This window comes from Adelges cooleyi, unplaced genomic scaffold, assembly GCF_023614345.1.
Source record: "Adelges cooleyi isolate 19-005CV unplaced genomic scaffold, UGA_ACOO_1.1 ACOO_flye_CR_arks_rails_tigmint_CR_PRNA_2, whole genome shotgun sequence".
In the NCBI taxonomy this organism is placed as follows: Eukaryota; Metazoa; Arthropoda; class Insecta; order Hemiptera; family Adelgidae; genus Adelges; species Adelges cooleyi.
In genome coordinates this window covers 8029647-8044373 of record NW_026095860.1, presented here as the reverse complement: position 1 = coordinate 8044373, position 14727 = coordinate 8029647, and the positions used below count along the sequence as shown (strand labels likewise).

Genomic DNA, 14727 nt, shown 5'->3' with positions numbered 1-14727 from the left:
ATTTATGATCAATTTAATAAATTAACTTTTTTTGATGTAATAGTTTTTAGTGGTTTCCACTTAAATGTTATTTCTTGTTAAAATCATGCACGTGCGAAATGTGTACATTTGGTGTTATTTGCTGTTTATAAAAGTTTGAATACATATTAATAGCTATTCCGAGTATCATTAAAAGTTTATTTGTTGAAGGAATAATATATAAATTATCCAAAACAGAAAATTCGATTGAAACGTTCGTTATGCTAAACATACTTCATAATATGTTGATTCAAAGGCTCGAGTAGGTTTTAACTTTGACACGTTTAGCACGCATGAAAGGTTAAATTCGTAACATAAGTGGAAACTTCTCGTTTTTATTTTATACCAATATTAGGATAAATACGCCAACTAACATCAAGCCTCTTGGTAAGAACAACATGGCCTTTTAGTCATTTGTTTTCAATCTGAAAGACGTACATTTAATAAAAGCCTCAGGATGATTACATGAGTCGCAAGGAATTATTGTATTAGTAAGTGATAAAATCGAATTCAATTATATTAAACATTTCGACGCATAACTGTAGATTGTAAAATATACACGTTATAAAGAATTTAGACCTAATAAAAAGCTACAGTGACGGATAGGGTAGCTCGGAGAGAGAGATTATTTATTTACATAAAAATAGAATTTATTTATTACACTTAGAATGTGATGATCCCAACATGAATAATTATTTTAGTAAGTAATAGAAATGTTTATTATACATTTAATTGTTATATTATTTGTTAATATTGTAAAGTCAATAGTCATAGGACAATACGCGACGTCAAAAACCTCATTAAAACTAACTTTTGTTAATCAAGAGCCTTTTTTCAATTTAATAATCGATCAAATATGAATGAGTACCGCAAATACACCTATGTGATCCGTGTCAACACATTTACCGAAGAAAGTTTTGAACTTTTGGTGGGTTCAAAATAGTTATGTTACGTTTTACGTAGGTACCATAAATTACCTTAGTCATAGTACTGAATAGCAGAAATGTTAATTTCGATGGCGCCAAGGTAACGCATTACTTATGCATACCTGTTCATTTTTTTGATTTCGACAATCGTATTCAAATTGCATTACCCTTAACAAGAGTTTCATCTACTGTACCTAAGGTCTTCAATTAGTATTGTCAATCGGAATTAGATAGACAACAATAGGTTGCAAATTGTATAGGGAAACCCCCTTAACCTATAGTCGAGCATGTATAGCCTCGTGTATTGATGTTGGATAAATTTTGATTTTTTTTAAAGCTAGAAAGACACACATACATTAAAATATTCTGCAATTAAGCGCAAGTCAATTATTAAATGAAAACAATAAATAAATGTTCCACTTATTAAGTTTGCCGCGTTAAATAAGTGTTTAATATAACTTATTTTATGCGATTTTAACTTGTGTAATTTTAACATTTTAATAGGATTATTTAAAAATAAAACAAAAATTAACATGGATAAGCCAAAGGTCTATATAATAATAATAAGTGTTTTTGATAATATGCTCACAGGTGTTTGTGTATTTTATCATATAATAAGATTATCGTTAATTGCGTGACCTAATTAGTGAACTAGACTTTGTAGTAGGCTAAACTTTGTAAGTAGCTTAGTCAAAGTAAAAACGTATAGTGTATATTATTATGACCCCTAATTTAGTTCGCGACCATGAAACTGCAGATTAATTAAGTACTACCTTGATAAGACATGTGCACATTTATTAAAGTTATATTGTGCACATATTTGATGGAAATTAATTTTGATTGGAAAATGATAGTGTAAGCCGTAAGGTAATAATTATTATTTCAACAATAACTGTATCTACAAATAAAGGCCATAAACTTATTTAGTAACGATGATAATGATAATAGTAATATAAATATTTTTAACAAACTATGTATGGAAATACTTTTTTAGGTTTTATCTATTGCACTTTGCAGTCTTCGGCTTCAGAAAGCATGGAACACAAATATATTGCTCATATACATTTTCACTTTACGTATTTTGATTAGAATTCAATTGGCTAAATTTGGGCAAAATATGTTTGATGAACGATTTATGATTTATAGATCCGACTACATGATGATTTCAGGCAACGGTTAAGAAGTAAAATATATAAAAACCGCATTTATTACAAGTCGTGAAATGAATATGTTTTGGTTGCGGCTAATGACTTATTTACAGTTGTTGGTAAAATATTTAGCAACCGATTTGCTCCATTCGAAAACCATTTATAGATAAACTGTTCGGTAAAAACATCACGATCGGTTAGAATAGAAGTGTTAACGGACTGTTTTTTTTTAATGGATCGATGGCGGTCTAAACGACCAGTGGTATTGGGTGTGTGCTTTGCTACGCTCTTTGTCAGTTTCCCTTCTGCTCCGGTGCGAAATAATCGTTTTTTACCGTTTACAAAAACAACCGAGGCCGATATTGTTTAGCATTTAAAACAAAATGCATAATGAATTCGGTCGGCAACCGTGCCGGCGACAGTATAATGGTGCTGCCGGTGTACTGTGTGTGTACACCCGGCAAGTGGCATTTCCGGTTTTTTGGGGGTCGACGTTTACTTTTGCACGAGGTAAATTTACCAGTGTATCAGTAGCTGCTGGCAACGAACAAACAAAATATAACCCCTACGGCGGGCTGGAATTCCCTTGTCGCCTCCACAACCACCGGACAACAATGATAACTGCTAGGGCTGCTCGGTCGGGCCGGCGTTAAATTTATCGGCCGACAGAATATCTCCGTATAAACGGGTTCTAAAATATGTCCGTTTTGAACATTCCAAAACATGGTATAGCGAGATCAAGGCTTGCCGGATGCCCAGCCATAGGGTACATGTCTCCCCTCCTCGCACGCGCTATTTCTTCGCCACCACGACCACCGTTTAATATTAACTACCGCCGTATAGGGGTGAGCTACAAGATATACACTATAAATTATTCGACATCCAGCCATTTAACGGGGCTCGGTCGAAAAGCAAACAATGTAATGTGGTCCTTGCATAGTTTTACCACACCAAAACGATTCGGCACGCCGAAATCCTCCGGACCCCGCCGACACGTTATTATAATATTATGCTGCGACCGAAAATCATTTAACAATTATACCGTTAGTAATTCGCGAATTAGTTACTCCAAACATGTATGGCGTTTAACGACTCGCGATAATGTTAGTTGTACCACCACGAAACGCTCTACCCCGTCTTCTTCTATAATCATATTCGGTCAGTCGCCATACACGGGGAAACACAGGGAGTCAAAACGGGTACAAAACCGAGACCCCATACGTGATTTAAAATGTAATTCTTCAACCAGGCTCTCCACTTGAGAGCTTATTGATGCGTATCGTCACTATAAATATGTCAGCCATATAATAATTTAGGTCACTGAAAGCCAAAAAATTATTAGTATAGGTATGTCCCGAACACGTCTTTTTTTTTTTAAGTTACCTTTTAAAATAATAATAATTATTTTATTGTGAAAAAGTGTTTGTGATTATTTAATATAAGTTATAATAAAGATTTTATTTGAATCATTTTCTGCTAAAACAGCATTTCGGTTATAAATTATCATTAAAAAAAATGTTTAATTAAACAATAAGTCTTGGCAACAAAGGCCATTGACTAACGAGTTAACGAGTTATATTCGGTATTATTAATGGTAATTTTCAAACTATAAATTACAAGTCGATTAGATGATTGTAGTGACCGTCATGCAATCATCATGAATTATAAAAATATATATGTTAGAGCCTCGTGACCGATAATAAATTACAACTTGACGTTGTGTTATGCAAAACGTGTTTGTGTTTTTAATATCGGTGGCCTCCCAATTAAAAAGCAATTAGTAACATTTTTGTAATTTTTTTTTGTAAAATACATGTATAGACTATCATTATATCAAAACATTTTGTGCAATTTGTACGCCGTTATATTATATAACTATAATATTTTATCACATGCCGGAGAATTAAAAATTAAAAACATTTTTTGCACACTAAACTCAATAATAAAGCTGCAATTACTATATATAATATTTTTTTAAATTAATGTAACGCGTTTTTTGTGTACAGTTGTAAAAAAAAAATATTCATAATCATATTAGTATACCGTGTCTTTAGTATGCATTTGACGTTTGCTCATAGATACGAATCCATGTTGGAAGGGTGGTACACTCGAAAAGAGAATACTATACATCACTCGGCCCACCCGTTCTGGCAAATTTAACAGTGTCTGTCCCATTAATTATAATATTATTATGTTCAAGCGGTGCAATGTCGAGTCAATTTCCAAAGCTAATAACGCCGATTCGGTCATAAAGCACTTTTGGATTATTTTCTTTGTTCGCTCACCGGTAACACTACATCTCTTCATATATCCCAACGATTAGGCTGATCGCCGACCTAACCAAACTTGTGGTTCATCCAACGCAACGGTCAAAACACTTTTAACAACAGAGTATAGTAAAACGCCGTTAGCTCGAGCAAAGTGTATTTGAGCGAAGGCCATAAGTCACATACATCGTCCACTTAACAATTATTATGTTATGTTATACACTGGGTGCCTGAAATTGTTTTGGCAACAGATTTTAAATAAGATTTCTATGTAAAAATATTGTCATCGATGCGTGCGACGCTCTGAATATACCGCAGTAATCGAAAAAGCTTACAACAATGTTGCGCTACCATAACGTTCCGCGAATTAACTTGTGGGCGAGGTGAAGTTTTTGAACTTATATATATATACTTATTTACTATAGCTTTATGTGGTTTGTCGGCGGTTTACGTTGCAGACTTTCCACGATTTTGACACGCTCGGTTTGCTGAACCATTTGGCACTTACACCGGTTATACTATGCAACAAATTTTCCTAGAAACTTTTTGGTAAAATTACCGCACCACCCCGCATGACCCTTGGTGAAGGGTTTGTTCTAGGTAGTATACTTTTACATTTTCTTATAATAACATAAAACTATTTTAAAAAGTAAAAAAAACCGCATAGTGAATGAAATCGAAAAATCTTCTGTCCGGATGTTCAATGGAGTCTTAATTACATAATGAAATATAATATTATGTATAACATTTTTTTTTTTTTTAGAAAAAATGATACATAAATAGACTTAATGAAAGTTGGTTAAGTATAAAAAAAGAATAATAATTTAAATATGCACAGTATACGCGTGATTTATTGAAATATTTGTATCAATATTTGGTTTCATGCCCATGCATGATTTTTAAATATTTTTACAATATTAAAAGCATTAAAAAAAGTTTTAGCAATTATTACAACTTACTATTATTGCTTCAAATATACTGATTTGTATGGCTTAAGCACAGTAAGAAATTTGCAATGTATAATGTTGTAAGATTTTTGAGTATAACTATATTTTTAATACATGTATACTTATTTACTTTTTTAATATGATCAATATTAAAATATAATTTTTAGTACTTCATTAGTATATTTTTATAATCCATTTAAGAAAAAATAAATTCATAATTGAAAATCCGCTTATAGGTTAAGTTGATCGGTTTACATCTAAAAAAACCTTATGTATTAAAAAAAATGTTAACTCGAATATGTTTTAACGAGCATGTAACGTATATGAGCTCTCATTATGTTTCAATTTTACATTGTATTCGATATTTTTTTCTTTTTGCATTGTTCGAAAGTCAAACATGATGACGACGTTAATTAAGTGCAAGTATAGAATTAACTTTGTAATTTTGACGGAGCGGTATCAGAACAGTGTTATGAAACATTTTCTTTACTCCTCATCTCACTCTTTATTTTTATATGACTTTTTATTTTTTTATTATGTTATATGACTCAATTAACGATGTACGAGTACTTGGATTGGAGATTAAAAATTAGAATATAGTAATAAAACTATATTCAAAGATAAACTTTTTACTTTTCCAGATTCCTACGCTTACCTGAAATTCACATCAAAGTGTTTGACAATAATTCAATCACTTTGATATCTAATATTTGTTTTGGCCTACTTTGGAAACTTCTTGCTGTTCCCGAGTTGTTCAGCGATACATTTCAAAACCTATCTATACCTCTTATACTTTAATAGCGACTATTTGTAGCAATATTTTATTTACTAGTAACATATTAAAGCTTTTTTGGAAAAAAAATGTATGTGGATTATATAATAATGCGGTTTTTATAGGTAGTAAAAAATGATTTATTACATCTCTATTGCGCTAAACAATGTGGTGTTTGCTAAAATAAACGTTTTTTTTTGTTACGTTATTTAAACATTTATTGGATAACACTTTTTCCCCTCTGTGTAATACTTCATTAGTAATGGGTTGCTCTCTATTACTCCCGTAAATATTTAGTATTTTACGACCATAGCACGCTGCTACTCGGTAAAGTACCTAAAAAACAAATATCACAAAGTTGAACGATAAATTTCCAATTATTAAAAAGGATTTAAACACTAAAAAATGTAATTAGACATTATAAGAGAGCAACTTGTGTAGAAGATCGCTCATGTGACTTTACCAATTATTATAAATAGTGTAGTGTGTATAATTAGCGACGTTTTTTTAAGTTAAATAAAATTAATTATTAGTGTACAGTGTACACTGTACATATTATTATGTTTTATAGTTGAACACTTTACAAAAAGCAATAGCTAAAGAGAGTTTTCTTTGTTATTTAATATAATATTAAAGACTTTGTGGCTTCAATGACATTTAAGGGCTTCTTCCTGGATAAAAAACCACCCTTAGTAGTTTCAACAACATCAAATGAAGGTTTTTTAAATTATTTAACATTATAATATGATATTTTATCTTACGCAATTAACGTAGTCACGTTATTTGTATGAAAACGAACAAAAAGTATTGATTTTTTATGTAACAATATTTTTTTATTGGAATGACAGAAAGTGTCGAGTGTGGTAGTAAACTCCACACAAGTATATTGTGCTTACAGAAAGAAATATATAATATTATATATTATATTATCCTTTTTTATTAAAATGGGGTGTACATCATACCACATCAACTTATCGGTTATGAATTTGTAACCTCATAATGTTAACTCAATACTAATAAAATTCTTGTTTTATGTTTATCGCGTGTTTAAGAAAGCAATTTATAGTTTTCGTTTATACAGTTTTTATGTGACTCCCATAAAAACTGGACATAAAATTACTTTGAAGCGAGATAAAATCAATGAATTAAACATGTGCGCTCACTTGTTTATATATGTATACTCTTGAGTACAGAGTTTTTTTTTCGTAATGTAGCCCTTCGTAAGGGGTTCTATACTATTGATACTTCGTCACTTCACACTTGGGATATCAAGCAATAATACTTGATTTTATTTTTTTAGATTTAGAGGTAGGCATTAGTACTTTTTGATACGAATACAGGGTAATCATATACTTACTTACTTTTTAAATTAAGACAAATTTACTGAACATTTTGAATGGTCGATAAACAGTTTTTGATAATTATTCTTAAAGTCGTTTAAGTTTAATGTTTAGGATGGGAGAAAGGATGGTGAGTAGTACTATTTTTATCTTCACGCATTACCCAACCGCACTTCCCCTCCCGCATTAAACTTAAATAACTTAAAGGATTTATTTTATATTACTTAGAACTATTATTGTTTTGTTTTATATAGTATTTGAAGACAATAAAAGCGTGTACACAGGTACTCACTGAAGTGTAAACTTTAGGGTCGACCGAGCGCGATGCGCAGACTTTATAGAACAATCACGGTACAATATGATTTACTATGATCATTATCATTATCTGTATAGTAAAATAATCACGTTGTGCCGTTTTAATTTTAGTATGTTTCGCTGGAGTTATTCAAAGGAAAATCATATATATTATATTATTATGATAATCTAATTAACGACCGTATGCATTTATATGTAAATCGGGGAGACTGTTAACACACATGTAAGTCTTTTATATAAAGCATCGTACGGTTTTCGAATAGAATAGAAAATAGTATGTGCACACTCATCCCTTTGAATTTATAGTTGTTATCAAAAGCTAATTGGTTTTGCAGAAATTATACAAACAGTTTTTAAAAATGTTTTACAGCGTTAGAACTTAAACATTTTTCCGCTTGACAATTATTATGTGATAAAGTTTTTGTCAGTCATTTAACATTTAAACCAATACTTTTTAACTCAATACCTAGTGGACCAAGAAAAATTGAAAATATTGGTTTATTAAATCAAGTTTTTTAATAAGCTTGTTGGTTTAAACGTTCACGTCCCTAACACATATACCTTGTAGTCATCTTATAATAATTATTCTTTTGTAGTTCAGAAAATTCTACATCACTTATTTTATTTGCGTAATGCTTATGTAAAAAAACAATCCTCGCAGAGCTAAAATCGAAAAATTATCAATGTTAAGGTAAAAAAATCTAACAAATACAGAACATATAAAAATGTATAATGGTTATGTTACAAAAAGTGAGATTGTCCCTTTTAGACCAACTATTTGTAATACATATGTAAAAGACTATTGCAGACTATTAGTCGTGAGATATCATAAATGATTACGTCCAAAAGTCAAAATATAATTTTGAATATTAAATGGGATAAAGTGGTCAGAATACATTGTTGTTAAAGTTTGATCATTATATAACTCATTACGTACAATTTCAATTAGACTTTGCTCGTTTTTTTTCTGATTCATAAAATAACAAGTAATAGGCAACATCAATTTAACGTGGCGAGATTAGTTGAGTGCAGAAAGTATAGCAAATAAAATATGTTATGCTTTTAGCAGATTATAATAATTAATAATATCATCAATAGTACCTGACTCGTGAGCTGTCATGGAATGCGGCGGGATTGTCTGGCTCGGTGAATTTCGGCAAGCTGCCCTGGAGCATGTACAACCGAAACGCCAACAGCACCGCCGTCTGCAAAGTTTTCGGTAAGTAGACGTCAAATTATATTCTGCGACATACTTAGGGAAGAGTATAATAATAATAATAATCACGGACGAGCGGGAAAACGGGCTTGGCGGTGGTGAGAAGTCGTTTCGGCTCAACAATACTATACTTGGACGGGCTTGCCCGCAACAGCCACAGTTTGTCTCAGCGCCTTTTCCACTTGGGAAATGTTATTATAGTGTAATACCGACGTGTTATTATTATTATTATTATGGTCATTGTTGTTAATATACAACATATTTTACAGTCGAGTAAACCGCAAGTTTGATAGAAAAATATTTTGTTTTTAAAATTGTATTTATGTTTTTTTTATTCATAATGAAATACAATATATTATCACTCAATGTGTGTATAATGAAAAATAAATTGATGACTCTATTTTTAAAAAATTATGTATTTCGTCTATAAAGACTACTGTATAATATAAAGGGTCTGCCTGTCAAACAATATAATATAGTACAATACAATCTATACAATACTTACAGCAAATACAGTTTGAGCAGCCCTTTTGGTAAATGATCTATATTCTTCTGTGTGTCTGTGTTCCATAAATGATCTAAACACGGAAAAGAATAAATAGCTTAAAAAATGGTTATGAGTGTAAAGAAGGTTTGGAACGGCTATAAAACTGGATATAATTCCATGGTTTTTAAGAGCATGGAAAAAAATGATCATAGTTCTTCTTATACAATTATTTTATAAATGTTTATTGAAGTATAATTTTTTTAGTCAATTCATGTACCGTAATATTTTTAGATACATTTCCAGAGTGAATTCCATTAATTTTTGTAAAACGATATAAATTTAGAATTTTCCTTTCAAAAACAAACATTTAATTAAAATTTGTAAAACTATTTCACCTTAACCTAAGCTAGTTCAAATTTAATTAAAAAAATACTATGTTCAATTTTCAGCAACAATAATTGTTCGCTGTTTGCACTATCATAAACAATACATATGTCATGTACAAAATTATATATATATATATTTATATATGCAAGTGTAATACTCAGAAACCAGAATATTTAATAAAAATCATTGGTTTTGTTTTGTTGATACGACGATTTAATTATGGTTTGAATGGGTTTAATCTCGCTTTTCAGAATCAATACACGTCTCTATATGCATGTATCATATACTATGGGTATAAACGCATTGTTTAAAATAATTAATATATAAGCGTTCGTATTAACAGACTACAATAAACTATCCAAATTAATCTGGTTAATATAAATCTGCAGAGCTAGGTTACCTAAATTTGATATATTTTCTTTTGTTCAAGAACAACCTAACCTAACCTACCAATACGATTCAATAGGGCCCAATCATTTATTTTCACTAGTGTACAAGCATGATAAGTAAATATACATATTTTGTTGCGTTTTCAAAAACATAAGACTATTCTTTCTCCCGTTTAGTTCTGTTTCAAAATTAAAATAATACATAAAATGTATTCTATACAGCTGTATATCAAATTATTATTGTGTCCATACTTTAATATTAATATGTTATACATTAATATTGTATATTATTTTTAGTCTTATACATTTCACTTAACGATAATATAGAGGAGAACAAAGTATAAACTGTCGAAAGAACTACAATATAAATAAACTACCTTCGACACAATAGGGTTATTGATAGGTAAAAAAAAAAAATGTTGCACTTAAATAAAATCAATAACGTTGAGTCGAATGAAAATATTTGCGAAACTACTTCTGTTGGCCGATACAAAAGCCTTTAGGCCTTAACTGAATGAATCAGCAATATTTAATAAACCCAATTTTAGTACATACTTGTGGAGGAAGTAAAAAAAAACACAAAAGGAGAGAAGTTCCGTCTCGAGTGAAGAGAAAATAGTTGACTTATCGGATTTCACAGGGACAGAATATAATAAAACCGTTGTTACTCATTGTGTATACTTACTTTCTGATGTGACTCCACGACGAATAAACGTCATAAGCCAAGTTTACCAAAAGCACCATCAGTCCCGTTTCCTTAGCTAGCATCGATAATGCTGCAAACGTACAGCTGAGCAGCACTTGTTCTTTGCATTTCCACTGTATACTATAATATGATCACAATTATTAAATTCCATGTATGTGGATACTTCTAGAATAGGTACATATGGAAATAATTTTCATTGAGATTATACCATAACTATGAGTTATGTAAATAATAAATATTAGCTAATGTTGAAAGTATAAAACTAAGACCATCTTATATTTTCAGTTTTATCGAATAAGAACAATATGGGAAAAAAGTGTTCGATTACAAAATGTTAACATATTTATACATTTTATCAAATAATTGTTTTGAATTATGCCCACTACAAAAGTCTTAGCACAAAATATATCTTTACTTCATCAAATATGACTTACTTTATGATGAACAGTAAAACAATAAAAGGTATATTAGGACATAATTTATGAGATGTCCAAGCAGTGAATTAAAAAAGTATGTATCTTATCTTGTATTCTATCGATTTTTCAAAATAATTATTTTCTAGGATAATTAATAGATGAGATTTAAATACAATGTCAGTTCAGGGTAGTCGTTTTCTCGTTTTACTCTGTTTTTATTTAGCTATATTGATTATAGTGTGGCTACTGGCTTTGCGTAATACCTTGTCAGTGTCGAAATACTTCGAACCAACGTATTTTGTTAACTAGAATTTGTTGTAAAAAAATACTATACACACTATAACGCGGCTTACCGCGGTGTTACGGGGGCTCTAGGATTTTCTGGAAACCGCTACGACATTTGCATTTTCCCAAATTCGGTTTGTGCTATACGGTTAGGTTAACTCGAGACCCGACGGCAACAGCTGTGTGCCTGCATGTATATCCTTACCATTTGTTATCGCAAATACCTAAGCGGCGTTTGCGGAATACACCGAACACGAGTGAAGAGAGTGAGCCACCATCAATCATCCGTTTTACCCAAAACCGGGTTTATCCGCGGGCGAAATGGGGCAAGGCGACTACGCAGAGGGAACGGACTAAAAAAATATTGTGCAAGAGTGTGCAGATCTTATGTATGCATATAACGAACAAATACTTAGGGCGTCGGGCTTCCGTTGAGAAACGCTATACACATAAATATATACCATGATTATCCGGCGACCCCGGTGGACACACTAATGATACACGGTAAACGCCACCTCCGCCTCCCCTTAAACGGCTCATTCGCTCTCTCCATCCAGTCTAATCTCCGGCGACCACGATGACAAATGATCATCGGCATATATCCACCTGGTGTACGTCTCACGCGGGCTAAGGAGGCGCTCAAAAATGCTGCTCACTACTTGTTTTGGGCGCTTAAAATAAATGCCCGACAATTTACCGGTACTATAATAATATATTATAAGCGGGCCAGCAGCTGCTAATTCCGCATACCGCGACCAGGCTATCATTCATGTATAATCGTACACGGCGGAGGAGAGACAAGCGAAAAAAAATAATGGCCGTCCTCCGTTTAATTATTCAAATAAAAATAAAATGGAAGGTACCTAGCTTGTTTTGTATGTCAGAGAAAAAAATCGACGTCATCGGGATTAGGCTCACGGTCCCGTTATATTATTATACTATAAAATGGCCGACGTGAAATGCATTACAAAACAAAAAAAAAATGAAAAAAAGGCTAGTTATACGAAACGATTTTTTGCTTTGATATACGCGACACATGGGTACGCGCCCACATAAAAAAAAAAAATTACCTAGCGGAGATCTGTAGAAAAATAATAATAAATGTACGAACCCCGGGATTTTATTTATTTTTATTTTTTACTGTTCAAACAAGGTACATATATAATTAATTGGTGACAGCGAGGTGAAAAATGTACCGGCAAAATAGATTTATGTCCCTATAATATTACCACCCAGTATGCGCCAATCATGCGTTACCGGACCCACAAAACGATTGCCAACCGTTTAAGACATCGAAAATTTGCCTGTCTGCTTGTTTACCGATTATAATTAATTTAGAGAATCTGTTTGAAATGCCACGCATCAAAACACCGAAAATTGTATCGGCTAATATATTCGCACACTATTTTCGCAGGGTAAATCATAATAATCCGACAGAAATGCATATAAACTGTATGTAAATCAGTTAGATCATCACAATATACAATGTATATCGTGTCAGTATGTTATTTATTACTTTTTATAGCGCTCTCTATAAAGTTTCTATACTTTACCATTAAAGACTTGAGATATTTTAGGAGTTATTATCCGATCGACTTTGGACTCGATCAGTATAATATGATTAATTATAGACAGTTTTTTTCCGATCGGTTATACAAGGATCCAGTTCTGGGAAATACAATTGATCACAAACAAGGATTCATTATTGTTCGGCAAACCCAACACGGTATTAATTATGTTAATAACAACTTTGGGGTGTAATCAATTGTAATATGAAGGTTCATCCCTTTATTGTCTCACTTATATATGAAACCGTTAAAATATAAAATATTTCGGTTGCTCGAAGAACGTAATTTTTTTTTCAAAGGCAACACTTTGTTAACAAAACGACTGTGTATTTTAATTAAGTAAATGATATCCCTTTGAAGGTCTTTAAAAAATATACAGGTCCTATTAATTTCTTTTAATTACTTTTTTTTAATGAACACTGTCACCCTGAAAAATATGAAAAGTTTAAAAATAGGACTAACAAGGTACAAAAATGATGGTGATATTTTGTAATTTGTTTTTTTATAATTATTTTTACTCTTGAGTGTAAACCTCGTTTATTTCAAAAACGATTTACTGAATCTATATTTAATAATTCTTTGTGATATCAAATTTTTTTTAACGTCTATGGTTAACTTGAATAATTACCGTTCAACCATTTATTACTAATATTTAATATACTAAATTTTCAATTGTGTATGTTATCGTTTGCATGTTTAACATTCTTTTATATATATATTGGAAATATCTAGACATTATTAAAGCTATATTATAACTGAGCCGTTTAGACGAAGAAAAAAATATTCTTACAATAACATCCAAATATTTTTAATTTTTATAATGGATAGCCGAACAAATACATTTCAGTTTTCACCCACAAACAAGTACGAAAATTAAACACTGTGGTTATGAAATCGTGTTGCGATTCTAATTTAAATATTAAAATTATACAGCAATAATAAGGACTAGAGAGGGCAAATATATGGTAGGCCTAGAATGTTTGAACAATTAAGTCTGCTTAATACTCACTCGTGATAGGTTAAAAACGATAGTAAGAAAAATAAACAGGCCAACACGTCAGCTCTTCCGACGATCCCAGTGACCTGAAACAGTTTAAAGTTGCAATTAATATAGAGACATCTAGTTTTGATTATTAGGTAAATATATTTTGTGCATTATAATTGTATAAGGTTCTGTGTTCCCCAGCAGTACCTATATATTTAATTATTACAACTGCCGCGATTAACGTCCACTAAGTTATTTCTGTTGTAAGTGTTTAGGTAATTTTAATTTGACTACATACTAAACAAAATCGGGTCGTTTACAAGTTTTTTGAAGAAGAACTAGCGCTAAAAACTTAAATTGTTATAACATAAGAAGGAAAATGATAAAATACTTTTGTATACTTATATACCGAACTCAATGCATGTAGACTTCACGACTTTTTTGATTATTATGTTGTAGCGGTTAAGCGTTCGAACTCTGCTTAGGAATTTTGACAAACAATTGGTTTTGAAATTTCTCGAATCGATAAAAATAAAATGCCAGTTATAAAATGTA

General features: G+C 31.3%; 1 protein-coding gene across 1 annotated transcript in view; it reads right to left on the bottom strand.

Moving 5' to 3' along the window:
* The window catches only part of LOC126833720 (protein O-mannosyl-transferase TMTC1-like), an 84771-nt gene that overhangs the window by 43518 nt on the left and 26526 nt on the right, over positions 1–14727 (bottom strand). The window contains exons 3-6 of the mRNA XM_050565220.1: positions 14197–14270; positions 10898–11038; positions 9455–9527; positions 8835–8938 (exon numbers count right to left, since the gene is read on the bottom strand). Of these exons, the coding sequence (XP_050421177.1) occupies positions 8835–8938; positions 9455–9527; positions 10898–11038; positions 14197–14270 (392 nt within the window). The remainder of the gene's footprint in view (positions 1–8834; positions 8939–9454; positions 9528–10897; positions 11039–14196; positions 14271–14727) is intronic.